Source organism: Peromyscus leucopus, chromosome 7, assembly GCF_004664715.2.
Source record: "Peromyscus leucopus breed LL Stock chromosome 7, UCI_PerLeu_2.1, whole genome shotgun sequence".
Classification (NCBI taxonomy): Eukaryota; Metazoa; Chordata; class Mammalia; order Rodentia; family Cricetidae; genus Peromyscus; species Peromyscus leucopus.
In genome coordinates this window covers 41,506,146-41,534,140 of record NC_051069.1, presented here as the reverse complement: position 1 = coordinate 41,534,140, position 27,995 = coordinate 41,506,146, and the positions used below count along the sequence as shown (strand labels likewise).

Here is a 27,995-nt window from a genome sequence, read left to right as displayed (position 1 = left end):
AGGATCGCTACTCTGCCTTTGCCAGGCTAATGGCTCGTGCACCACAAACAAGATAAAATTCATGAACCGAGTGAGGAGTGGAACAAGGCAAAGGAAATGCACCGATCTGACTTGTCAGCCTGGGTTGGGTGAATTGCTTTTCAATTTAAAATTGCACCATGATTTTTAATTTTGCATGTAAAGAATGCCCATGCAGTGTACATTTTGTGGACAGCCGTGTGGAAGCCACATCTGCTGTGCTCCTAGTCTCCCGGCTAACTCAGCCCATCAAAAGGCAAACCAGACAGGTTTGGAGAGAGACGACTTGGGTGCACTCGTGCTGGCGCCTGGTGATCAGCACTTCTTTTTTTATGTGCTCACAACGCCCTAATGATGTGTTCTGGGATTTGCTGGGGATCTGCGTCAATCACCCCTGTCTTTGGAACACAATTTTATAATAGCATTGTGGTGGAGCTCCTGGGCTTTGAAGTCACTCAGATCAAGGTCTGAAATCTTGCTCTACCTCCCACTGCCTTTGGGCAGTTTACACAAGGCCTTTGTGCCTCAGAGTTTTCATCTGTAAACTCTGCTCTTAGTTTCTCCATATCAACGCTGTGGGAGTGCGACAACGGACTGAAGCGCACATATTTAGGCAAGGGCAGAAAGGGATCCTCCCCCTTTCCTCCATCCCCACCTTGATAACCATTACGCCTCAGCATCACCGGCAGGGACCACAGACAGAGATCTGAGATTCTGACCAACAGCCACAAAACTTCCAGAGGAAACCTCTTCAGCCAGAACGGGCAAAAGAGGAAAATGCGCACCTCCGAGGAATTTTTAGTATGGACCTGCTGCTAGGAAAGTTGTCAACAAGGACCAGAGTGTCGCCCAGAGGCAGGACACTTGCCCCACGAGCACAAAGCCCTGGATTTAATCTTTAGCACTGCAAGCAATTACTAACAAATAGAAATTGTAACACAAATTGCTAAACGGTCTTATTAATTAAAAAAAAAAAAAAACAACTGCAGCCAGATATTGGGGTGAAAGCTGAAAGATCAGAGGAGCAGAACAAGCCCCAGCCAACCTCACCTCACCAGCTCCTCAGCCGATACTGTTTCCAGGAATCCTCAGACTGAAAGCCTCTGAGTCCTCACCCCGAGGGTCTCAGTTGAACTGCTGCTTAGTTCCTGTCTCCTCACGCCTTATGTATCATTCTCCACCCAGCCATGCCACTTTTTTTTTTTTTTTTTTGAGTAGAGAGAGGTCACGTGGTCCCTTCCTCCTTTTATTTATTCATTTATTTACTTCTATCCTGGCACTCCGGACGACCTGGGAATTGAACCCAGTGCCTCTGGAAAACCAGTCAGTGCTCTTAATTGCTGAGCCACCTCTAGTGGCTGGCTCTGTCCTCTGATCCCCAGATAAGTTTATTAGGGTACACAAATATATCACCACAAGAAATATTTGATAAATAATTAAATAAAAACTGTATCTGTAGGGAACAGGCACTGACATTTGTTTATCTCTAGTTTAATGACTATTTACATTGTGTTATATACTATAAGTAATTTAGAGATGACCTAAAGTACACGGCATGTGTTTGGATTATATGTGAACAGTCAAACTCCACAAAACAAAGACTATCACATACAACAGCAGCTATACAGCCCCAGTACGTGGCAGGCTACATACACCATGTCAGCTTGTACAATCAACGTTTGCACACTGACCAGACCACCTAATGACCAAGTTCTCGCACTGTCTCCCTACAGTGACCAATCCAATCACGGATGTGCAGGGCCACCTTACCCAAGGTGCTTGAGTATTTCAGATTCTGGGATCCAGGAGAGTGCTGGAAGCAATCTCTCTTGGATACAGAGGGACACTGTGACCTCTGAGGGGACAGCATGGGCTCCCAAGTACTAGCAGCAACAGCTAGTGCCCCAGATGACCCAGCCCTGTGGTCACCATAGAGAAACAGATAGTATCTTGAAGACCTGGACTCTCTGGGAATTCTGTCCTGTTCTCCCTCCCATTTCAAGAAGAAATTAGGTGAGAAAAGCCAAGAGCCCGGGCAGGACCACACACTAGAGAGCAAACAAACACCAGGGGAACTCCAGGACCACAGCACTCTGAGGCTGCTGTCCACAGAGCCCAGGTGGAGGGAGGGAGCAAGACTGCTTCTCCTTCCATAGTCTGTGACGACACCTTAACCACAGATGGCCTAAACAAACCCCCTGGGAACAGGAGACTCAGTCACACACAAGCAACTCTCAAAGGACAGTGGTCCCCTCTGCCTCAGATTCCTAAAGGAGGGTGGCAATCTCAGATGCTCCTATGACCCAGGGTGGGCCGGCTAATGCTCCCTAGAGAAAACAGTCTCCCTCTCCACTGCCAGCACGCGTTCCCCACCCACGCAACACCCCCAGACTCAGTGCCGCTGCCTCCTGTGTTCTCTCCCTCACCCAGCACCCAGCACCCAGCACTTTGAACAAAGAAAGGTCTCTCCAGGTGCATTTTGCCTGGTGAGAGACCAAAAGGATCTGATGGGAATAGGGTGAGCAGGCCACTCATGTTCTTGTCAAAAAAGGATCTTTTTCGTAGAAGCTGGGGGGGGGGTGTCAAATGAGAGCGCTCAGGAAGATGGCCTATATCTGGGGGTGTGCCCGCAGCACATCCTCTCGAGTGTATTGCCCAGGGTCCAGCCGGGCATCTCAGCACTTCCGCAAAGTCAGGAACCCATTTAAAGTGGAGGCTCTCCTGCTCTGCATCCCCCAAATAAATCACCTTCCCAGTGGTCTCAGGGACTTTTAAACTCAAAAACTCCTCTTGCTTGACCTGAAACCACTGCAGATTTACAAAGGTTTCCTATGCAAAGTATTCCTGTGAATCTCAGCAACAAACCTGGGTCATACATGCCATCCCATTTCATAGCCAGGAAAACTGAGGTTAACTGGGACTGGATAACATCTCACACCACCTGGCTAGACAGTGGCAGCCCTGGGCTTTGGTTCCATGTTGTCCCCCCTGTCACCATGTCACAGATGCCTGCAGTCCAATTCATCTGCCCTGGCAATTCCAGCTTGGGCTAAACAGATGCCTTTCTTTTTTCTTTCCACCCCTTCCCCCCAAGACAGGGTTTCTCTGTGTAGCACTGGCTGTCCTGGAACTCACTATGTAGACCAGGCTGCCTGCCTCTGCCTCCCAAGTGCTGGGATTAAAGGCGTGTGCCAGCACCACCTGGCAACTAAATGCCCACTCTGTGCTTGTCCGTACTACCCACAGCGGCCCTGAAGGCAGGGACTGTGATTTGGATCCTTCTCAATACCAGGCACGTGCTTGGTCATTGGGTACTCAGTAAATACCTGTTATGCAAATGAGTGACTGAATGAATGGGTGAATGTTTGACCAATTAACAGATGACTCTAAATATTCAGGGTTGGAAGGTCTAGCTCCCAGACACCTGATTTTGACCCACAGCATCTAGGTTCCCAATCTGCCTCTCTGTAGTTATGGAACACTGACTCTCACCTAAGTAAATCATTACTGATCATGTATGCATTATGTCAGGGCAACTTCACAGCCATCAGCAAATATTCAACATGGACTTAGCTATTCAGTGAGACCAACTTCTCTGTTCTCATTAGTGGTCATAACATCTGGCATTTGCACACCTGCTCATACCTGGGCAGGGCACACACAGTCCCAATATACAATGCAACAGAGCAAACAATGCACCAGAGTAACTCCTACCCTCCACTGGCGCCATGAGGGAGATCGGGCACCAGCATAATCAGTCTTGGGAAGGAGGCGATCAAGACACAAAGAACCCAAAGGCTGTGGTAGTGTTTGCCCTGGGACCCAGCATGACCTGAGCCAGGCTCAGTGACAGGAGCTACCCATGGGACAGCAGCCATAAAGACCGGTCAGAAAATGTGCCAAGGCAGATTTGCAGCCCCCCAACTGTAAAGGGGCTGAGTGATGCCAGGAAAGCACAATCAAGCCTCGGGTGAGAGGCATACTTGAAGACTTCCTGGAGATGTGAAAGTGAGCTGTGACTACTCTCTTGCAGACACATTGCCTCGTGACAAACTTCGTGTGTGTCTGTTCACATGTCTCGCAAGACTGTAAGTTCCTTAAAGGAATTAATCACATCATATTGGTCTCTGAGAGATCCCTAGGGTAGTAAATGCCTAGCCCGGCATGGCTGGAAAAAAAGACAGAGTAAATCATTTACGAGAAAGAAACTGGCAGAAATGAAGTAGGAGTAACCCAAGGAGTGGAGAAGAGATGAATGAGGACCTAGGGGGAAGACAAGGTGGAGTTCCTGGTGAATAGTAATCCAGCAGAAGCCCAGGGACCAGAGAGGTGAGCACCACCCTGCCTCCAGTTGGGGAGGAACTTTTTCGCCCCCCCCCCGGGGGGGGGAGTGGACGGGTAGCCGAAGAGGAGACTGAGTTCAGCTCCCAGAGTACCCACTTTCAGTATCAGCGACAGTCCTTGAAAGGAAAATCGGGTAGGGCAAACTTGGACGGGGAGAAAAACTGTCCAGAAACGAAACACCATACAGCAGGCTACCTGCCGAGGAAGTAGGAGCCCCAAGCAGGCAATTACTAAGGATTCACAAACATCCCAATTACAGAAAGGAAGAGAAGGCGGCGGCAGGTGGCAGATGCCCGAATGCATCTCCCAGCAGGGCTGAAGCACAGGCTACAGGGACTCCGGCCACAAGGAACAGAAAAGCCGAGGCAGCAGGTCCCCCAGACCTGGGCTTCTGCAAGTCACCGCGGACAGGGTGCATGAGCGCAAGTGTCGGAAGGGGAAGCTAGGCTCCAGGAAACTGCCTCTGCCAGAGCACCAAGCCTCGCTCACTAGTCTCTTGCTGCGGTTCAGGAAATACCTGGCTGCTAGTTCCACCAGAGCACTGCCCCCCACCCCACCCCACCCCGTGTGTGTCCTTCAGTAAGGTGACTAACGCCCTCCCTCACTCTGTGTACAGTAAAGTATAATGCTTTTGAGGTCTTTCAAGAGACTTCTCCACGCTTCTGCTTCCTGCTTTAGTATCTTCCCAAAAAAGTCTCAAGACAGAGCCTTCCTCACCACTGCCCAGACAGCCACCTTCTCCAGGGCCAACAAGCCCTCAGCCCCACGCTCTGTGTGGATAAAATTCTGTTCAGAGATCACCCCTACCAAAGTTCCAAAGCGCCGTTTTGACCAGGAAGACTAAAATGAGTTTCTGCAGAGGCCAAAGGCAGACAAGTCTTCTCCAACCCACGGATATGTCCTTGCCATAGCCCAGATCACCCACTCAGAGCACTGATAACCCAGAACAATGGGGACCCCCCCCCACGGAGGTCTTCTTTTCAAGCCAGGGAGAGGGCAGGAGGCAGGAGCGCCCCGATGCCCCCGGGCCCTGGGGCTTCCCGCCTCCTCGGTGGCCGGCGCAAGGCTGATCTGGGGCCGAGGTCCGGCCAGCCCCGCCCTGCTTCCAGCGGCCAGGCACCCACCGAACAGGAAATTCCACCTGTGCGCCCAAGCCCGGGCCACCTCCGGGTCGTAGAGCGGAGCTCGGGCGAAACCGAGGGCGCGCGCAGGTGCCGGTGCGCGAGGACCCGAACTGTGGACGCCCCGCCCCGGGTCCCCGGCCTTTGCCCACCTCTATCCGGGAGCTGTACTTGAGTCCCGCGCCGAAGTCCTTCGAGCCCCCTCCGGCCTTGCGGCCCCGATTGTTCCCCATGGTCTCGGCGGCCGGATCGCCGGTCTCACACGCGTGGTCTCTGCGGGCAGCCGACTACCATGGCCCGCGGGGCGTTGGGGACACGAGGGACGCGGGGCGCGAGGGGTGGTACGGGCCAAGTTCCGGGGCAGGCCCAGCGCGCCCAGCCGGCGGCGGAGGCTCCCGTTCTCATCCTTCCTCCCCGCTCAGGTAGTTTCAGGGTGTGGCCTCTCCGATCGGCCCGCCCCGCCAGCCAGCCAGCATCCGCGCCCGTACACCTGTTGCGGCCGGCCCCGCCTTCCGCCATGCCCCCCCAGGAAGCTCCTCCCCTCCGGCCAGAACCCCGAAAAGGAACACTGCGAAGCTCTGGTGCTTTCCTCTTTCTCACAGGTGGCTCTTTCTCCTGGAGCCCGGCCCTTCCTCGCCGCCGCCCTTTGATACTGACCATCTCTCTACCATCCCTTTACGCAATTTTCATCTCTCTCCCCTGGACCTTTCCCTACAATCCATCATCTTGCCAGAGGTGCCTGTGTCCCTTCAAAACCCGAGCCACCTGCTGCAAGACCCGGCCTTCCCTGCATGCCATGTGCCAGGGACGCAAGGCCCTTCCTCCTCCTGGGGACAGAGGCAGCCTCTTCACTCTGGGAGGACCTGACAGTGGCCTGTGCCCAGAGAAATGATAGTAGGTCCTCAGAGTCATCCTCCAACTGTTGGCGGCATCACATACTGACTGTAGATCCCTCTTGAAAAGCGCCTTTCCTGTATTTTCGTAATCCTTTCTGACCCCTAGACACCAAGGATCCCAACATTCGTTCGTCAACCTCCCCCCTTTTTTTCTACACTCCCTTTAATTTTCTGTAGTAGTTGTTGTTCCGTTTGTGTGTTAGAGAACAACTTGCAAGGACTCGGGTGTCTCCTGCCACCGTGTGGGTTCTAGGGAGGAAGGTTCGGCTTGGCAGTGAGAGCCCTTACTGGCTCAGTCATCCTCCAGGGCCCTACTCTTTCCTTCTTGACAATTCACCTCCGATAGGAAAACCTGTCTTCCCAGAACAGACATCAGACGTGCTCGCTCGGCTTTAGCAACCGCCTGAGTATTTCTCCACGGGTATTCTGCGGTCTTGCATAGTAAACCAAAACGGCTGCGCTTGTAGTATGCGCTAGACACTGCCCTACGCTTTGGGAAAGGAGAGCGAACAAAACTGAAAGTCCTACTTTGAAATCAACAGTCCTCAAGTTTCCATGCAGAACTCACCCATCTTCTTAAAATTATATAATCTGTGTGAATCTGTGTCCCTCAGCAGCTACAATGAGCAGGGTCCCCTGCTGATGTATTCTGGATCTAAGTGATGTGGCAACTCTGGTGACATCACACCAATGAGAGTTGGTGGTTGTGTCTACTGACATAGACCTATCCTATCTTTTTCTCTTTTCTTTTTTTCGTGAGACAGGGTTTCTTCTTTTCTTTCTTTTTTTTTTTTTTAAGATTTATTTGTTTATTATGTATACAGAAGAAGGCACCAGATCTCATTACAGATGGTTGTGAGCCACCGTGTGGTTGCTGGGAATTGAACTCAGGGCCTCTGGAAGAACAGCCAGTGCTCTTAACCTCTGAGCTATCTCTCCAGCCTGAGACAGGGTTTCTGTGTAGCCCTGACTGTCCTGGAACTCAATCTGAAGACCAGGCTGGCCTCGAACTCACAGAGATCCACCTGCCTCTGCCTTCCAGGTGCTGGGATTAAAGGCATGCACCACCATGATAGCTCAGCCTGTCCTATCTTGATGGATAGACAAGTTCTGCCGTGAGACTCTTCTTTCCCTATGAGCCAGAAATGACTGGGTCTGTCTACATCTCTCTTGTTGCATTGCTGAGTCTTACTGGCCCAAGTCCTCCAAGTGTGAGTTATGCCAATTTGATGCACAGGAAAACAAATCTGCTGCCCTGCTGCCTACAAAGCATTCCGAAGCCAAATGGAAGATATGGAAAACTAACTCCCTGCTTTGGATTACGACGAGCACAACACCCTTTAATTAGTGAGTGACTGAAAGTCATCCAGATCCGAGGCAGCAAAGACTCAAAGGTAGTCACTGTACTGGACCTGCTGTTCTGTTGTGAAAGGAATGACTCACATTCTCTCCCATGTTCCTAGAGTTTCATCCTTTATCTCAGAGAGCTAAATGTGCATCTTCTCTGTGAAAGGCACCCCCGTGGCCATTTGAATGTAAGGCAATGCTACAAATTGCAAATCCAGAGGAAGAGTCATCTTCCTGTTTATGCACCCCATGTACATCCCTATGACATCTCTATGACCTCCAACAGGACAGAGCAAACTTTATGCTAACATCTTAAATCCGTTTGGTTTAATCCTTATAAAGTATATATAAGCTGGGTGTGGTGGTACCCAGGGCCAGCCTTGTCTACACAGTGAGTTCCAAGCTAACTAGGTAACATAGGGAGACCCTGTCTCAGTAAATAAAAATATGCATGACTTTAAGTACTTTTGTCTCTAAATTGCTAATGAAGAACCCCAAGATCAGCCAGTCTAAAACCCCAAACCTGGGGTGTAGCTCAGTGACAGAGTAGCTATCATATGAGTGTTTATGGATTTGATACCCCACATTACACACACACACACACACACACACACACACACACGAACGTGCAGACCCTGTCATCTCTTACTGTACTGGGATAACTCACAACCATCTAGCCAGCCTTCATCATGTGCCTCCTCACTGCACTACCACGTCCCTCCGTATCCTGGATCAACTTACTCCAAGGCTGCTATAACATCGCTCCCTGGATTTCTCAGAGCACAGTGCCTGCTGGGAAAGTTGAGTTCACATTCCTAGGACCCTCCAAGGGTTTCTCCAACTTATCCATGTCTTCGGGGCAAGTCACTTGGTGGACACGTGAGCCTGACTCTGGCTGAACCACCTGCTTAAGCTGGTGATGATATGGGAAGGTAGAGCCATGGCGTGGAGATCCAGCTCAAGCTTAGAGTCACCAAGACTCTGTTACTGGTTAAGACAATAGGACTAGAAAGTCTGAGGGATGCTCCTTCAAGGAAGAGGAAAAACCTGAAGCAATAAAAGGTGTAGGAGAGATATAAAATGAACAGACAGCTCAGAATGAGGACCCCTCCTTCATGTCTTTATGTCTCCTCTAAGAAGGGTCAACTTATCGCTCTTACCTGTGGAAGTTGCTTTGTGTGGTACAAATGCACTTTTTAGGCACCAACGGTGTAAGTGTCCCCACGCTAACTCTGTCTGTTACTTTCCTGGCCCCTGGCTGTGACAAACCACTCCATTTGTCTCCAGCACCCCCCATTGCTCACCATAACCACTTTGTCTACTCATGGTGAGACCCAAGTTAACCTGGCACATTAGATCTGTGACATTTTCCCCCAGGCATAACCAAGCTCTTCTTCCTGAAATTGCTGCACACCTTATAGTATATTTTTATCTTCCTGCTATACATAAGGACTCTCAAAATGCTGTTGCAAAACAGACTGAGTGATGGCAGTCCAGGAAGCTAAATATCAGTATACTAAGCCTTGCTCAGGCTGTTGTTGAGTTTCTTCACTTACAGTTTGGAAACAAAAGCATATTGTAATTTTATGAGGAGTAAGCCAAATGGATTGAACTTAATTAATATAGGGCTAAACAACTTCCATCATACACAGAGTGTACTCACTCAATACCATGATCCCACACAGTGATCCCTAGGAAGGACTTGGGCTGCCAATTCTCTTCCTCAGGATTTGTAATGAATGCATTGTGTTCAAATAGCCACATGAGTGCCTTCTATGGGTAAGGCACCTATGTAGTTCTATGAGCTAAAAGAGAAAGCTCTAACCACAAAATTCTTTTACTTTTCATAGATTACCTCATATGTGTAGCTGAGTGTAATCTTATACACTATTTTTTAGTTCATGTGTAGCCCATCCCAGGTATGGAATTTTTCAACTTGTGGCATGTTGACACCCCAAAACTTTCATTTTTCTTTTTTAGAATACCATTGGGTTCTACCTGTAGAGTTAGTGGGTTAGTTTATTTGTTTGTTTATTTGACACAGAGTCTCACTATGTAGCCCAGGCTGGCCTGGAACTCACAGAGACCTACATGCCTTCCTCTCCTGCGTGTTGGGATTAAAGACATGTGCCACCACGATGCCTGACAGCCTCCAGAACGTCATCAGCTTCACCTCAAATCACACATCTGTCCCCAAAGCAATCTCTTCTCTCACCACTATGAGAAATTGCTGTACCAATTTCTCTGGTTATTTCTTTGGCTTTACTTAGTTTGGTAATCTGGACCTGAATCTCTGCATGTTAACATCTACTTTTGGCTTCTTTTTTAAAGACAAGGTCTTATTACTGTTTTTTATTACTAATTTTAGGCAGGCTGTCCTCAAATTCATCACCCTCCTACCCTCATCTCCCAAGTGCTGGGATTACAGGTGTGCACCACATCTGGCCCTACTCCATCTTGTTTTGTTCTTAACTTCCCCTTTACAATGTGTTCACTGAGGCTCCCCATTATTTTCTGTGCAGACTCTCCTGCAGCTGCATTTTGCCCACGGTCTGCATTTTCATTCTATAGTCTATTCACTGGGCTCCCAGGGACCTTGGTTTTCCCTAGAAACCATCCTGTCCAGAAACTCACCAGACAAAGGCTTACTCTCTGTTCTTACACATTTGTTTGTTTACTTTTGTATGTGTGTGCATGCTCTGCCTCAGTGGCACACATGTTAAGGACAGAAGACAACCTACTAAAATTTGTTCTCTACTCTCACCCTGTGGGTTTGAAGGATCAAATTCAGGCCATGAGGCTTGCCTGCAAGCCCCCTTACCCAATGAACCATATCTTACAGTCCCAAAGGTTTGCTTCTCTTTTTGGAGGAAATTGACTTCACAGGGAGTGTTTTTATTGTTGTTGTTGTTTAATTTATTTTTATTTTATGCTTATTGGTATTTTGCCTGCACATGTGTATGTGTGAGGGTATCAGAAGCCCTGAAACTGGAGTTACAGACAGGTATGAGCTGCCATGTGAGTGCTGGGAATTGAACCTGGGTCCTCAGGAAGAGTAGACAGTGCTCTTAACCACTGAGCCATCTCTCCAGCCCCCTACAAGTGTATTTTAGTATGGGATTCCTATCTGGTTGCTTCTTGTCTCCTAGTGTATGCTCCATACTTTAATTCATTAGGGAGTGGAAACAGTAATATTGAACTCATCATTCCTGTTTATTGACTTGTTGGAATACTTAGAAAGTAAGTCTTCACAACACCTGTTTTGTTACCTCATGTTAATATTAGTGTTTGCACATGCACATACATGTGCACATTCATACACACACACACACACACACACACACACACACACACACACACACACACACGGAGGCAGGGAGATAGTAAGGAAACTTCTGCTCATCTTTTCCTCCATTGAGCTGGTTTAAAAGATTGATTCCTTGGTATCTCCCAAGGGTATTTCTGGCTTTCTGGCACTGTAACAAAATACCCGACATAATGGACATACGAGGAAGCAGGCTTTATTGGCTGTATTCTGACATACTGCTTCAGAATGGGGTCAGATGTCTGCATTCTTCTGGGGCCTGTAGTGACATGTGATAGCATGGTGGAAGCATGTAGTGGACTAGAACTGAGAGAGAGAGAGAGAGAGAGAGAGAGAGAGAGAGAGAGAGAGAGAGAGAGAGAGAGAGAGAGAGAGAGATACAATCCTTCTCAAGGGCATGCCACCAGAGACTGAATGGTTTCCCACCTCCTGAGATTTCCACTACCTCTCAGCTACACCAACAGAGACCCAGCCTTTAACACGCAGCTTGTGAGGGCCTCTTTATATCCAATCCATTGCAGACTAATTGTTTTTGTTTTGCTGGTTTCTGTTTCACAGTTGTTGGGGCCAGAGCTTCCGATGCGCTGGGCAAATGCGGCCCCACTGAGCTCCACTCCCAGCACGATCTGTTGCTTTTATAGGACAGGAGGCTGGGCACTTAAACTCGGTTCACAGACATCCGAGGGCATTTGCATGTTTAAAGTATGCTCTCTTTGACCAGTGGAGTCGCTTCAGCTGCCGAGAGTCCTTTGACTCAATCCCAGGCATCTTTACATACACTTTTCTTGTACTTTCACCACGTACATTGCTCCCGCTACCCACCCGCCATTTCTTTAATATATCCTGATGTCGCTTAGAGAATGAAATGCGCAGGTCTTAATCTGCGCACAGGGTATGTGCCTTGGTCCCTCGCTTGTTGTTTCGTGGCCTTTCAGTTAGAAAGGTAGGTTTTGTTTGTTTGTTTGTCTTTTTAAATTATTTTTATTATTATTATTATTTTTTAATCGATGCTGGAGGCCAAACCCATGTGCTGTAACTCTGAGCTCAGGAAGCTGGAACCTGTAGAAGAAATAAAGTACCCTTTGTGCTCCAATTGAGACTTTCATTTACAGTTGAGGACCACACGGTATTAATGTGTTCTGTCTGCATCTGTATTTTCTTCTCCACTCACTGAGACCCCTCCTATGTCTTTCACTGTTGCTCTAGCCACACTGAGGACTGAACCTGAGGTCTCATGCATGCTGGGTAAGTACAGTTCCAGCCCCACTTTAGTTTTTAACCTTAGCCTTTTATTTTTAATTATTTTTATTTATCTTTTTTTAATTTTTTTATTTTTTAAATTACACTCATGATATTCATTACTTACACTCATGATATTAATCACATTTGTGGTATTCATAGATTACATTTGCAGTATTCATTCAAATATATATATGTATATGTATATATGTATATGTGTGTATATATATATATATATATATATATATATATATATATATATATAATTTTAAATGTCGAATGTCATTTCTTGAAGGGGGTAGGAGGTCTTAAATACAGGCTTACAGCACAATGGGAGGACCCCGGAGGGCAGAAGTTCGCTACTGATGTTTTACAATCTTGCATCTAAGCTGTTAATGCCCATTATTCAGGATACACAGACAAGGAACTTCCCTTAAGCATTCAGGAGGGTGGAACCTGGCAGGGAATTAGCATAGGGAGGATATCAAGGTCAAGGTCCACAAGCAAGGCGACAGTTACCCAAAACGGGTGCCAGGGCCCTGCAGGTCCCCCTTTTATTAAAAAATGAGCTTCTGACTTGGGTTGCGTGGGACATCAGCAGGTCACCTTACCCGTCATGGAGATACCTGCCCAGGCCACACAGGCGCTCTGTCTTAGGTTGGTGAGTGCCCCCAGGCATTACCTGTCTCTGAATACTCATTATCATACCAGCTCAATCGTGTTTGAGCTGCATAGTTAATTGCTACCAAAGATCTCAAAGTGACACTGGGCTTGCAATCTGTGTGTTCAACACAGAAAAGACCCACAGAGGTCCTATCTCACCCATATCCAGTAGGCTAAAGGCAACTGAGCCATTCCCTTCCTTAATGAGCCATACTGTACGTTGGAGTCCTTGTAAGATAGTATCCCCAAAGCAACTGGAACTTGAGTTTATAAATTATAATTTTCAAAGCCAATCAAAATGTATATAACTACTGAATTAAATTTATCATGCCCCATAGAATGAAAGATTAACTAACTGTGGTAGCTACTTTTGTTGCCAGGGTCTCCACTGTGCTACCTGTATTTATCTTTTTTTTAGGTTTTTAAAACTTTTTAAGTGTTCTACCTGCCATGCATGCATGAGCACCATTGCATGCCTGCTGACCACAGAGGGCAGAAGGCGGCATCAGATCCTCTGGAACTGGAGTTACCAACAGTTGTGAGCCTCTATGTGGGTGCTGGGAACTAAACCCAGGTCCTCTGCAAGAGCAGGAAGTATTCTTAAATGCATAGGATGTGCTTCGGTCAAGTCCATCCCTCATTACCATCCCTCCAGTTGCTCCTCTATTTTTCCTCCCCCAAATTCCCCATCCCCAGTTTCATGTGTTTGTTTTTCTAACCCACTAAGTCCACTTAATGCTGCCAATATGTTCACGGGTGTAGGCCATCTACTGAGCATGGGCAGACTCTCAGGCTGTGTACCTGAAGAGAACTGACTTCCATCCTCCCAGCAGCCATCAACTAACTCCTCAGCTGTGGGTGGGACTTTATGACCTTTCTTCTCCATTCTCAGGTTTCGTCTAGCTTGACACTGAGGTCTTGTGCATGCTTGTCACAACGGTTGTGAATTCATACGTGCAAAAGCCCTGTTGGGTCCAGGAAGCACTCTTGGCTGTAATCATCCCCTGCCTCTGGCTCCTATAATCTTTGTACCCACTCTTCTACCATGATCCCAGAGTCTTGGGGAGGGGTGTCTTTGTGTGTATGATACGGATGTCCCATTTAGAGCTGAGCACTCTGAAGTCTCTTATGCTGGCAATGATGACCAGTTGTGTGTCTCCATGTTAATTACCATCCACTGCAAAAGAAGCTTCTCCAAGGAGGGTTGGGAGATGCACTAATCTGTGGGTGTGGCAATAAGCCATTAGGACTTGGTTTAATACTATGTCCATTTAGCAATCAGTAGTTGCAGTTCTCTCCTAGAGCCCATGTTCTACCCTGTTAATGGTGCCACGTATGAGTTTCATCTTGTGGAGTGGGTCCTAAATCCAAATAAAAAAGTAGTTGGTTACTCCCATAACAATTATGCCACTTTTGCGCCAGTGGGCATATGCCAAGTTGGTCATTTTTGCAGCTCCTAAGAGTCACATCTGGGCTGCTACCTCACGAGACTTCGCGGGTGTCTCCCTCTTTCCATTCTGCTGTCACCAAGCCATCCAGACTGAGGAAGACCCAGAAATTCCAGGGCCACGTGAGCCACGGCCACAGCCATGGCCGTATCGGTAAACACTGCAAGCACCCAGGAGGCCACAGGGATGCTGGAGGCATGCATTACCGCAGGATCGACTTCGACAAATATCATCCAGGTTGTTTTGGGAAAGTTGGTATGAGGCATTATCACTTAAAGAGGAACCAGAGCTTCTGTCCGACTGTCAGCCTGGATACATTGTGGACACTGGTCAGTGAGCAGACACGCATCAATGCTGCAAAGAACAAGACTGGAGCTGCTCCCATCATTGATGTTGTGCCATCGGGCTACTACAAAGTTCTGGGGAAGGGGAAGCTCCCTAAGCAGCCTATCATCATGAAAGTCAAATGTTTCAGCAGAAGAGCTGAAGAGAAGATAAAGGGTGTTGGAGGTGCCTGTGTCCTGGTTTCTTGAAGCCACCGAGGGAGGTTAATTAAATGCTAACATTTTCAAAAAAAAAAAAAAAAAGATTCACATCTGGGTAAGACTATTGATTACTTTTCTCCCCTGGTAGTGTACATAACACCTATGAAAGCTAGCCAATAGGGATGAAACTTCAAGGTCAGTATCAGCTTAATTTCTCCATGTCCTACGACTTAAGTATGTGGTACCTTCAAAAATAGGGTCTTTACCATTAAGTTCTGGAAGGTAAACAAGAGAATGGCAATAGCCTATAATGTTTGGGAAGTCTATAGAACCCCACTGGCTAATAATTGGAAAACATGTAACCTAAACCTTTCTGAGACAGGGTCCCACTAAGTAGCCTTGGTCAGCCTAGAGCTCACTATACAGACCAGAGCTGGCCTCAAACAAATAAAGAGATCTACCTGCCTCTGCCTCTCGAGTATTGTGATTAAAGGTGCGTGTCGCCACAACTGGCAAACTGTGTCTTTCATTTGATAGCCTATGGTATCTAGGAAAGGCTGTTTTCCTGTTAAAGGGTAACTCTTAAAAAAATAAAAAATAAAAATAAATAAATAAAAACACAGCCGGGCGGAGGTGGCGCACACCTTTAATCTCAACACTCAGGAGTCAGAGCCAGGCAGATCTCTGTGAGTTCGAGGCCAGCCTAGTCTACAGCGCAAGATCCAGGACAGTCACCAAAGCTACACAGAGAAACCCTGTCTCAAAAAACCAAAACCAAAACCAAAAAGAAACTAAACACACACACACACACACACACACACACACACACACACACACACACACGTCTATATGTATTTTGGGAAGCTTCTGCAGTATTAGCTTCCCATATGGCGTTTTCAGGAGTCTTTAGTGTAAGTCATCCCTCCCTGTACCTACTCCTCTATCCTGCTGTCCCACCCTCCGCCCTTCTAATTCTTGTTTCACTTTTCACGGTTGGGGATAATCAAATGATTCTCAGGGAGTCACACAGTGTCTTGGAGAGCCAGAGAGGCAAGAGGGGAAGAAACAGCCAGGAACAAGATCCACCACACTGAACTGCTCCTACCACAATCCATCAGAGTCCAGAATCTGGACACCAGCCAGGATGCCACTGTTGCCCATAAAACCAGGTGTTTCCTCCTTGACTCTTGGAAAGCAGATTCCCTGAGCACCTGAGACTCTTGAAAATCTCTCCTGGACATGTCTCCCTGGGTCTGTGGCCTATATATATAAGCCAAGAACTCGGTCTAGTCAGGACTCAGTTGGTGCAAATTCTCCCAATAGAAGAGGACAATTTGAAAGCCGGAGTTGAGTCCAAAGCTATACAAATGCACATACACTGATCCATGGCTTTGGACTGCAATGTCCCCAAAGGCCCCTGTGCTGTGGCATGATTTCATCTTGTGGTGCTATAAGGAGGGGTGGGACCTTTGGGTGGTGGGGCATAGAAGTTAGGCCATTGAGGCACGCCCGTGAAGGGAAAACTGGGACTCCAGCCCTGTTCTCTCTCCTTCCCTTTCCAGTGAACAGGCTTCCCCCATCACACACTCCTGCCTTGATGTACTATGCTGCTATAGACCCAAAGCACAATGGCCAAACAACCACAAGCTAGAAAAAGTTCTCAACCTGTGGGTCATGACCCCCCTGTGGGTCAAACGACTTTTTCACAGGGGTTGCATATCAGATACCACAGTAGCAAAATTACAGTTATGAAGAAGCAACGTAATAGCTTTATGGTCGGGGGTCACCACACCATGAGGAACTGTACTAAAGGTCGCAGCGTTAGGAAGGTTGAGAACCACTGGGCTAGAAGCTCTGAAACCATGAAGCAAAGCAAGGCCTTCCTCTTTTGAAGCTGTTCCATCTGGAGCCTTGTCCCAGCAGAGAGAGACTGTGAACACAGCTGCAGTGCTCACTTGGGATCTGTTCTCAGAGCCTGTCTAGAAATGCATCTCACCCCGGGCAATTCCATGGTACCCTTCTCTGATTTCTCCTGCCCTGTCTACTGCATCAGTATATCCAGGCTCATCCTTCCTACCATACAGTATGTGTAGCTATGGTGTAGCCTACTGCCTGGTCCACAGTGCCACGTAGGCTTTATTAAAATCAAAGTCCACTGAGTCACTCGCTCACATGTTTCAATCAGTGCTTAGGTGAAAATGCTTATCATTTGATAAAAACATGGCCAAGCCAGACAGTGGTGGCGTATGCCTTTAATTCTTGTACTTGGGAGGCAGGAGATCTCTATGAGTTCGAGGCCAGCCCGATCTACAAAATGAGTTCCAGGACAGCCAGGACTGTTACACGGAGAAACAAAAAGACCAAACAAACAAACAAACCAACCAACCATGGCCAAGTAATTTTTTACCATTTTATTTATCAAATATATATACATATATGTATATACGTATATACATACACACTTTTGTCTGTATACATGTCTGTGAATCACATGCATGTCTGAAGCTCTGTAGAGGACAGAAATGTAGTGGGTAGCTGTTCCAGCTTTGACCTGGAAGTACTACCCCCAGTAAGGCTTCCGGTAACTGTCAGGCCTACCTATGACTGGCCCCTAGGCAGGGCGAGACTGGAGCCCTTAAGACCTGAGATCTGGATGTGCCAAATGGTTCCTGGTAATCCTGGCTGCTGGATAATAGACTGAGCTGAATTGTCCAGAGAACCCAGCTGGACTGCACCTCACCTCTCCCAGATCCTGTAACCAACCCCTTTACTAGCTGTAAGTTATCCCCCAAAATAAGCCTTTTTAACTATGTGGAGTTGCCTTAACAAATCCCCCAATACAGAAGGGCATGTTGGATACCCTGGGACTGGAGTTACAGTTTTAAGGTATCATGTGGGTGCCAGGAATAGAACCCGGGTCCTCTGGAAGAGTTAACTAGTGCCCTTAGCTGCTGAGCCATCTCTCCAGCCACCAAATCCTTTTTAAACCATGAAGACCCTGGAGCTTTCTTGACAGCGCCCCACCATATCCTCAGGTTCCCTTTCTGACATTTTAGTTATCCTTGGTCAACCGCGATTTGAAAATACAACAATCACTTAAAATTGCACACCATTTTGAGCAGTAGTCTTTCTACTGCATCCTACCTAGGATATGAATCATCTGATTTGTTTTCAAATTGTATTTACTCATGCAGGGTTTCAGATAGCCTAGGCTGGCCGCAGATCTGCTCTGTAACTGAAACCGAGCTAGCTGACTGTCCTCTGCCACTCAGGGGCTGTAATGACAGGTGCACACCACCACACCTAGTTTATGTGGTGCTGGGAAGTGGATCCAGGACTTCCTACAGACCAGGCAAGCACTCTACCAACCTGGCTACATTCCTAGCCCATGAGTCATCCAACTGCCCACACACTAATACTGCGTACATCACTTTCCCATTGAGTTACTTAGAGCAATCGCCACTGTATCACAGTGGTCATGTTAAAGGAACCCTTACCCACTGTCACGGTGCCCACACCATTGACCTCACGTCATCTGACCGCACAGGCATTGCGTTGCGTCACATCATCTCAAGAGAAAGGGTGAGCGTGGTACTGAGAGACCATCAGTATGACTAATTATACTAGTTATAAGTATTCCATTCTTATCAATCTCTTACTCTACATAACTAATAAACTGAGCTTTTCCCCCTTTTAAAGTTTCTCAAGATAGAGTTTCTGTGTGTAACTCTCGTGGCTGTCTTGGAACTCTCTTTGTAGACCAGGCTGGCCTCGAACTCACGGAGATCCACCTGCCTCTGCCTCCCAAGAGCTAGGATTAAAGGTGTGCGCCACCACTGTCTGGTATAAATTGAGCTTTATTATAAATATGTTAGGCAGCTTTCTATAGTGTGATAAATATCTGGATATCAACTTATAAGGAAAAAAAGGCAGCAAATTGAAGAAAAGGCAAAACTGATCAACCACGACAAGCCAGGGAGAGAAAAACAAGGAAGCCAATCCCCACAGTCCCCTTCAGGGGCAGCCCCTAGTGACCCAAGGACTTCCCACTAGACCTCTTTTTTGTTTTTTTGGTTTTTTTTTTTTTGGTTTTTTTTTTTTTTTTTTTTTTTTTTTTCGAGACAGGGTTTCTCTGTGTAGCTTTGCTCCTTTCCTGGAGCTCACTTGGTAGCCCAGGCTGGCCTCGAACTCACAGAGATCCGCCTGGCTCTGCCTCCCGAGTGCTGGGATTAAAGGCGTGCACCACCACTGCCCGGCTCTTTTTTGTTTTTTAAATTAAATTTTTTTTCATTTATTTTACATACCAACTACAGTTTCCCTTCCCTCCTGTTTCTTCCCTTCATCTCCCTTCTATCCCTCCCGATCCATTCCTTCTGTCTCCATTCAGAAAGGAGCAGGCCTCCCATGGGCGTCAACAAAGCATGGCACATTAAGTTGAGAGAGGATCAAGCACCTCCCTGTGTCAAAGTTGGGGAAGACAACCCAGCATGGGGATTCGGTTCCCACAAGCCAGTTCAAGCACCAGGGACAGGAGACCTCACTCTTGAGGATTCCATCACTTCCCAGTACTGCCAACCCAGGGACACATGGCCTTGGAGAGATATACAGATCCAAACCACAGCAACAGGTATGTGTGGGTAGGAAGCGTTTTTTGAAATGTGTTAGCACTATCTGTGGTTTCAGGCAGCCACTGGGGGTCTTGGAACTTACTCCTCATGGATAGCAGAGTACCATACTGTTGTATATATGAAAATGTATGTTGGACCTGAAGGTTTAACTAATAAGGTTAACATCACTAAAAAGCCTTAAAAATTAAGTGCCTCAGGGTGTGATGGGCCCATCTCTGATCTCAAGCACTCGGAAGCAGAGACACACAGCTCTTGGTGGGTTCCAAGCCAGCCTGGTCTACATAGTAAGTTTGAGGCCAGCTAGAGCTACATAATGAGACTCTGAGAACAGTACAAAACAAAAGTGTAGAATCTTTATTATCATTGTGATTGGATCTCATTAAGTTGCCCATGATGGTCTCCAACTCCTGGGCTCAAGTAAGCCTTCTGCTTCAATGTTCCAAACAGCTGGGACTAACAGGTCCACACTACAGACCTCAGATTCACTGTTTTTAAACACACACACACACACACACACACACACACACACACACACACACACACAGAAACAGGTTCTCACTAGCAGTCCTGGCTGGCTTGGAACTCACTATGTAGATCAGGCTGGCCTTCAACTCGGGATCAGATCTGCTTCCTGAGGGCTGGGATTTAAGGCATGTGCCACCACCATGCCTGGCTTTACTATATTTTTTAAATAGACTGGACTTGACCAAGAAAACACTTTACAGGGTCACCTTGTGGTAGTGTTCAAGGTGGTTGAGTTTCCAGGTGTTCAGCTTACTGTTCTATTGCTGTGCTGAAACACCATGACCAAGGCGACTTAGAGAAGAAAGCACTGAATTGAGCTTATGCTTTCAGATGCTTATGCATGGTGGCAGAGAGGATGCTGGGAATAGCAATGTCAAGCCCTTAAAAAGATTCTATTATTTTTAATTCTGTGCATGTGCAACATGTGCATTTGAGTGCTTACAGCTCCAGGCTGTAATAAGACAGTTGTAAACTGCTCAATGTAGATGCTGGGAACTGAAGTTGGATGCTCTGCAGGAGAAGTTTGTGATTTTAGCCACTGAGGCATCTCTCCAACATCCCTTCTAGTCTGTCTTTGTGAAGTACCGTTTTTGTTTTGAGACAGGGTCTATAGCCCAGGCTGGCCTCAAGCCCCCTACATAGCTAAGGAGGGCCTTAAACTTCTGACCTTCCTGTCTCCACCCAGTGATGCTGAGAATACAGGCATGTCTCACTTATGTGGTGGTGCCAGTGACGGGACCCACATTTTCATGAATGCTCTCTATTGCCAGCACTTGTTTACCTTAAAAACAGGAAGCCAGCTTTATTGAGTGTTGCAGTTTAAATATGAAACGTCCCCTATGGGCTCAAGTGTTTGAACATTTGGCTCCCAGCTGGTGGTGCTGTATAGACATGTTCCCGAAACTTTAGGATGTTATGGAATGTTATGGAAACTTCCTTGCTGGAGGAAGTATGTCATTGGGGTCAAACTCTGGAGTTTGTTTTTGATATGGAGTCTCATTGTGTAGCTCTGGCTGGCCTAGAATTCCCAGAGATGCACCTGCCCCTGCCTCTCAGGTGCCAGAACTAAAGGCATGGACCACCATGCCTGGCTGAGTTTGAGGTTTCACAGCCTGACTCCATTTCTGTTCACTCTACTTCCTGACTGCCTTCCCCACAATGGATGTCATCACTTCTGGAACTGTGAACCAAAGCGTTTCTCATCTAAGTTGTTCTGCGTCTGGGTACTTCGTCACAGCAACAGAAAAGCAAGTAATATATTACAGAATTACTCATACACAATAAAATGTGTATGTGTCTAAGTTCTGACATATATGATACCCATGGAAATACTAGCACCACCTAGAATGTTCTTTCAGTTTTGATCATCATTATGTACAGCATTGCAACAACCTGACCTTAGAACCAGGCTCTCCAATTGTTCTATTTCAAGGTGTCAAAAACTCAAGTTGAAAAATAGTAATTTAAAAAATAGTAAGAAGCGCACAGTCAGCATAGCACTCTGACAAAATACCGACTGGACAGCTTCTACAGAGGAAGAGCTATTTTTGTTCAGTTTTAGTCCATGCTCACTTGGCCTTGTGGTGAGACAATTCCTTAGAGGCCAGGAAGCAGCAGGATGGAAGGGGAAGGGGTGTCTCTCCCAAGGGCATTTCCCCAATGATCTACCTTCCTCCTTCCAGGTCTCAACAGTATCACATGCTGGAGATCAAGCCTGACAAATGAGCCTTTTAGGATCCAAACTTGACAGAGTTCTCACCAACCAAGCATAAAGTTCAAGGTTGATCTCCAGATCTATATACATCTGGAGTGGTGGAACATGGCTATAATTCTAGTACTTGGGAGGTGGAGGCAACAGAGTTAAACATCTGTGTAACAAAGCTGAGGTCAGCCTGAACTACACCAGACCCTGTCTCAAACTCCCAGTCCCTTTCCACGCCATAACAGGAGCGCTTCCCTCTCCACTGCAAGTATGGGCTACATGTAACAGTATCTTCCCAAAGACAACATTGTGGGGGAGGGTAAAGTAACTTTAAAGTAGATAAATCTGACACCACCAGGCCACCCAGCTGATCAAGGTCACCATCAACTATGGCTAAAGTTTTCTTGGTCCTGCCTGGCCCACGGTCAGGACAAATCTCTCTCACCCGCCAGTCCCGCTGCCGCTCAGACCCAACCAAGTAAACACACAGAGACTTATATTATTATAAACTGTATGGCCGTGGCAGGTTTCTTTGCTAACTGCTCTTATATCTTAAATCAACCCATTTCTATTAATCTATAAGTTGCCACGTGGCTCGTGGCTTACCGGTATCTTAACATCTTCTCATGGCAGCATTTGGCAGCATCTCTCTGCCTCAGCCTTCCTGTTTCTAGAATTATCTTCTCTGCTTTTCCTGACTATACTTCCTGCCTGGCTACTGGCCAATCAGCATTTATACAGAGCGATATCCACAGCACTTCCCCTTTTCTTTTTTTTTCAAAAAGGAAGGTTTTAACTTTCACATAGTAAAATAACATAACAATTATCAAGCAAGAGTTACAGTTACAATATTGAAGAAGATATCCTATCTATCCTTATTTGTGTGTCTAAGGTTTCATATCTAACTTATCTTTTATCATAACTAAGGAAATTATAACTATCTAGTCTTCAACTACATCAAAGACCTGAGGATATAATACTACCTGAAAAATGGGAGAAGGACACAAGCAACTTTCAGGAGTCTTGCCAGTGTAGACAGAGACAGGTGGCAGCCTGGACAGTCACCTAATGTCCCTTTGTAAAGTTGGGGCATCTGTCTTCAGCCCACAGGCCTAGAGTCTCTCAGTCACTTCTCTCTGTGTTCTGTAGAATGTCTGGCAGTTTTCTCTGCGAAGCAGGAACCTGAAGGACCATTTTGCCAAGCAAAGTTCATTGGTCACCTTCCTATGGGTCCTGCATGTCCAGTTGATACATTTTTTAAAGCAGTCCAGGCAAGATCAGCTTCTTGCCCAAATGGCTATTTTTCCCAAGGTGACGATATAGAGTATCTTCGATGCCCATCCTCTTCTCTGAAGTAAATCCGGTGCTGCCAGGAGCAGACATGTCTCACTATCCAGAAAGTCTAAATTTTTAAAACATTTTAAATGCCATATCCTATAGGTCTTCAAAGTGTTTGAAAACTACCTATCTACCTGAAATATATCTATGTATACCTAGAAGACTTAACTAACATGACTACAAATATGATTATCATAGATGACTAATTATTAATCTATTTCTTAATTATCCATTACAATTTTAAATGAGCTGTACAAATGTAACACCTTAAACAAGAGTAGAAATATACACACAGTATAACAAAATTAACTTTAAATTTGTACCAATAAACTAAAATCTATACCAATGTAAAACACTTCAAACAAGTTGTTGCTCTTTAAAAGTAGGTTCATTAATCTACCCTTTCATCCTATCATATCTATATCATATCCCTTTTTTTTTTCTTTAGAAAGGGATTGCATTTATAATCAACCTGATTTAAATAAAAATATTGGTTTTTCTCTGTCTCACACCAGAGGGCTCTTCTGATATGGGACGAAAGAATCTCTCAACCTTTCTTTTTTTTTTTTTTAACAATATGTTTGGGTTTAGAGGAGTGAGCCAATTACATCTCCAAAGCCAGCTTGGTGTATTTGGGAATTTGGGAGAGGCAACTAGGAAGCTATTTTTAGCCCTGTTTTAGAATCTTTTTTTCTCATGTTTTAGGAGGAAACTCTTGCTCGTTGGGAGCCATGTGTAGCTAGTTTTCTTGGTCCTGCCTGGCCCACGGTCAGGACAAATCTCTCTCACCTGCCAATCCCGCTGCCGCTCAGACCCAACCAAGTAAACACAGAGACTTATATCACTTATAAACTGTATGGCCGTGGCAGGTTTCTTTGCTAACTGTTCTTATATCTTAAATCAACCCCTTTCTATTAATCTATAAGTTGTCACGTGGCTCGTGGCTTACCGGTATCTTAACATCTTCTCATGGCAGCATCTGGCAGCATCTCTCTGCCCCAGCCTTCTAGCTCCCAGAATTCTCCCCTCTCCTTGTCCCACCTATACTTCCTGCCTGGCTACTGGCCAATCAGCATTTCATTCATACAGAGGATATCCACAGCAATCAACCGTGATGAGTCCTGTGGACAACATGGTTTTTTTCTCAAGCTCAGAGAGCTGCATTTGTTTAGTGTGTACAAGGTCTTGGGTTTGATCCCAAACAAAGAAATTAAAGTAAAAAACTAACCCCTAGGAAGCTTTTACAAGAAAAACAGACACACTCCAACAAAATAGCTAACCAGTACTCACGACCACCAAGACAAGGCAAGTCATATCCTAGGACAGAAAGGGGCAGTAGATAAAAACCAAGGAAACTCACATTAACAATGGATCAGTGAGACGGGGACAGAGTGCACTGTGGGAGTGTGCACTGCCTCATACACACGAGAGAGCCCAGGAGCCACTCTGGCCAGCACTGTGCATCATCTCACCACCGGGGAGGCAGGAACAAGTGGACTGCTGTGAGCTTGAGGCTAGCCTGGTCTATGTAGCTTTATCCTCTCTCTACACACACACACACACACACACACACACACACACACACACACACACACACGCATGCACAATATGTTACTGGATCCAAAAAGCTTTATCACCTTAAGTAAATTATTTGGGAAAAATTATTTCATCTCTTTTCTGTCTCCAGGGTTTCTATTTTGGATACAGTACATCCATAATTTAAAAATAACTATGTAAATATTGATATGGTTCTGCTTAGTAAAATATTTCATTGATTCATTCAGTTCTACTCAGTTACTGACTTAAAGGGAAAATGGTTGTCAAAGTGCTTGCTACGGGAGCATGACCATCTATCTGACTTTGGTTCCCAGTGTTTGCACAGCAGCATACACTGATCCCAGCACTGGGAAGGGAAAGGATTTCCTAGGCTTACTGACCAGTCTAGCCAAAGAGGGGAGATCCAGGTTCAGTGAGAGACTATGTCCCACAAACAAACAAAACAAAACACCACCACCACCAAATGCAGATTGGACTAATGCGCTAGCTCAGCAGTTACAAGAGCACTTGCTGTTCTTCCATGGGACTGGAGTTCAGTGTCTAGCATCCATGTTGGGCAGCTCTCAAACCCTGTAACTCCAGCTCCTAGGTGTCTTCAGACCTCTGCAAACATATACCTAAGTACAGCATACACGCACAGCATCAAATGCTGCCTCCATTTGCACACGTATACACATATATGTGCACACACATCCACACATGAACATATGTACAAACACCCACATACTTTTTTTTGACAGGGTCTCCTATGTAGTTCAAGTTGGTCTTGAACTCACTATGTAACCCAGGCTGGCCTTGAACTTGAAGTGGTCCTCCTGCCTCAGCCTCCCAAATGCTGGCATTACAGGGGTGGACCACTGCAACCCAACATCTGACTTCAAAATTGGCATCCAGAAGCTGGGCGTGGTGGCTCACACCTTTGATCCCAGGAGGCAGAGGTAGGCGGATCTCTGTGAATTCCAGGATAGCCAGAGCTCTTACACAGAGAAACCCTATCTCAAAAAAACCAAAACAAAAATTGTTATCCAGAACTGGATTTTCTTGGCCAGAAATCTACAGACTTTTCAAGTCATCTCTAACCCACGTCAAAAATTTTAGAGAAAGGGTAATGTCTGTCTAATCTCTGGGCTGCTTGACAGTAGAAGCCACTAATGAAGTCTGTGATAGACAGCATGGAGGAAAGAAAAGACATCCCTATTTCATAGGCAGAAAGGCAAGAGACACTGGTCTCTGTTTTATAAAGACCACTCTGCTCTTTGTCCTGGGTTCAAGTTTATCAGACTTGGGTTCTGCCTCTAGATGCAGGTGACATTGTAGTCATGTTTCAACTAAAATCATGATGTCCCCTTTACTTCTGCTTTGTCCTTGTCCATGACTTCTCATAAGAACTTGACAGTGCTGGGCGGTGGTGGTGCACGTCTTTGATCTCAGCACTCGGGAGGCAGAGGCCAGCCTGGTCTACAGAGCAAGATCCAGAACAGGCACCAAAACTACACAGAGAAACGCTGTCTCAAAAAACTAAAAACAAAAAAACTTGACAGTATGTTCCTATGAGTGTGCCCCCTTGGACCCTCTGGAATTTTAGAGACTCATTACAGTCTAACCTGTGTCTTCTAAACGAAGAGGATCCGTTGTCACAGCAACTGAAAGCCCACAGACCATCCACATACCTGGGTCTGGCACAGACCTCAGCTGCTGGTCTTGGATTTGCAGTCTAGAGCAGACAGGCAACTAGGACCTTCACACCTACAGAGCAGCCAGCACCTGAGGCTCACTGCAAGGTGGGTAGGGCCACATTCCCCAGAAGTCACAGCTTAGTCATCGAAGCAGAAACCAGGAGATGAGTAAGTTTCTTTCTGTACCCACGAGGGAGCTGTCCTCCTAGGGAGAGGTCAAAGGGCAGGTCCTGATTTACATTTCTGTGGGTGTTTCCTTAGAAAATGTAATCACTATATGGACACCATAAATACAGCTACCTCTACAGTTTAAGGAGAATTCAATTAAATGAGTCCACGTCCTGCTGAGTGCAAAGTAAATCTGTACAGGGTTAGAGACAGGGGGCACGCTGCAACAATTCTTGTGTTCTGATCTGACTTCTGCTGTAGCCAATCCATGCACAGTCCTCTTACGAGCTCTGTGTCTCCCAAGACTATGCCACCGTCGGCTGAGTGCTGGTGAGAAGTTCGGAGAGCTCACCAGTGGGATGGCATCTGGACAAAGGTTGTTGGTTTGCAAAGATGACCGAGCCCCACGGAGCTTGAGAATCAGTGAGCAGACAACAGGCACCAAATAAACAAAGCTGATCTGCTGTATTTAGAATTAGATCATGAATGGCAAAGTTGCTTCCAGACAGCAATAGGGGGTCCAGGGATATCTCCTTAGAGTGCTCTGAGAGAAACTCACTCCAAATATAAAGTTCTCCCTATGACTCTTGGGCAGCAACCTGAGGGGACATCATAGGAGAGGAGCTGGGAGGTATTGGCTGTTAAGAGAAGCGGGGTGCTGAGACACTCAACCAAGGTGCTTCCTGGCTTAGAAACTAATACAACGGTCGCTCCCTACCCCAGTGTCCAGAGAAAGATTGCTCATATGTACGCCCGCATGCAGACTACGTGGCATGACCCTAATAACTACACGTATCGTAACATGTATTGGCTCGTGGAGTAGCCGAGCATTGAAGACTGGGTGCTAACAGTGCTCGGGCACAAAGCTCTGTGAGCAGCTCTGTGAGCAGTTAACACCCAAGTCAATGGGCACAGGAGGCCTCCTAGTGGCAAGTTACTTAAAGGCAGAAACCAAAGCCATAGACATGTTCCCGAGGAAGTCTTATGTCAGTATTGATAGCCTGACTTTAGTTTTGCATAGGCAGGCTTTCCTTCCTCTTCCTCTGCTCTCCAGATTGCTACGTGGCCAAGGCTGGCCTTCAACTCAACAATCCCAAATGCTGAGATTAGAGCCACAACATCCAGCTTCCTTAACTGGGGGAAAAAATTGGTCATTTTATGTGTATGGGTGTTTTGTCTGCATGTACATACCATGTATGTGCCTGATGCTCATGGAGGCCAGAAGAGGGTGTCGGATCTCCTGGAACTAGAGTTACAGATGGCTGTAAACTGCCATACGGTGCTGAGAACCCAACCTGGGTCCTCTGAAGAGCAGCCAGTGCTCCTCTTAACTGCTGAGCCGTCTCTCTAGCCACTTTCTTCTTCTTTCAACAAAAATGGAGTTCTTGGTTTGACTTACTATGGCCTCTGTAATTCAGGCTGTAATTCTTCACAGAAGGAAGATGCCCTTCATCCCCAAAGCAGGACCAGGAAGGCCCATCATCGCAAATCAATGCCAGTCATTAACACAGGTGC

At 46.5% G+C, this 27,995-nt stretch overlaps 2 protein-coding genes across 2 annotated transcripts in view; one reads left to right on the top strand and one right to left on the bottom strand.

The window, feature by feature from the left end:
- The window catches only part of St14 (ST14 transmembrane serine protease matriptase), a 46,563-nt gene extending 40,634 nt beyond the window's left edge, over window positions 1-5,929 (bottom strand). The window contains exon 1 of the mRNA XM_028858986.2: window positions 5,636-5,929. Within this exon, the coding sequence (XP_028714819.1) occupies window positions 5,636-5,716 (81 nt within the window). The 5' untranslated portion in view covers window positions 5,717-5,929. The remainder of the gene's footprint in view (window positions 1-5,635) is intronic.
- Window positions 5,715-14,988, top strand: LOC119088393 (60S ribosomal protein L27a-like). The gene is made up of 3 exons (XM_037208219.1): window positions 5,715-5,905; window positions 6,086-6,218; window positions 14,407-14,988. The coding sequence occupies exons 1-3, from the start codon at window positions 5,715-5,717 to the stop codon at window positions 14,932-14,934; spliced, it is 852 nt and encodes a 283-aa protein (XP_037064114.1). The 3' UTR covers window positions 14,935-14,988.
- Window positions 14,989-27,995: the final 13,007 nt, after the last annotated feature.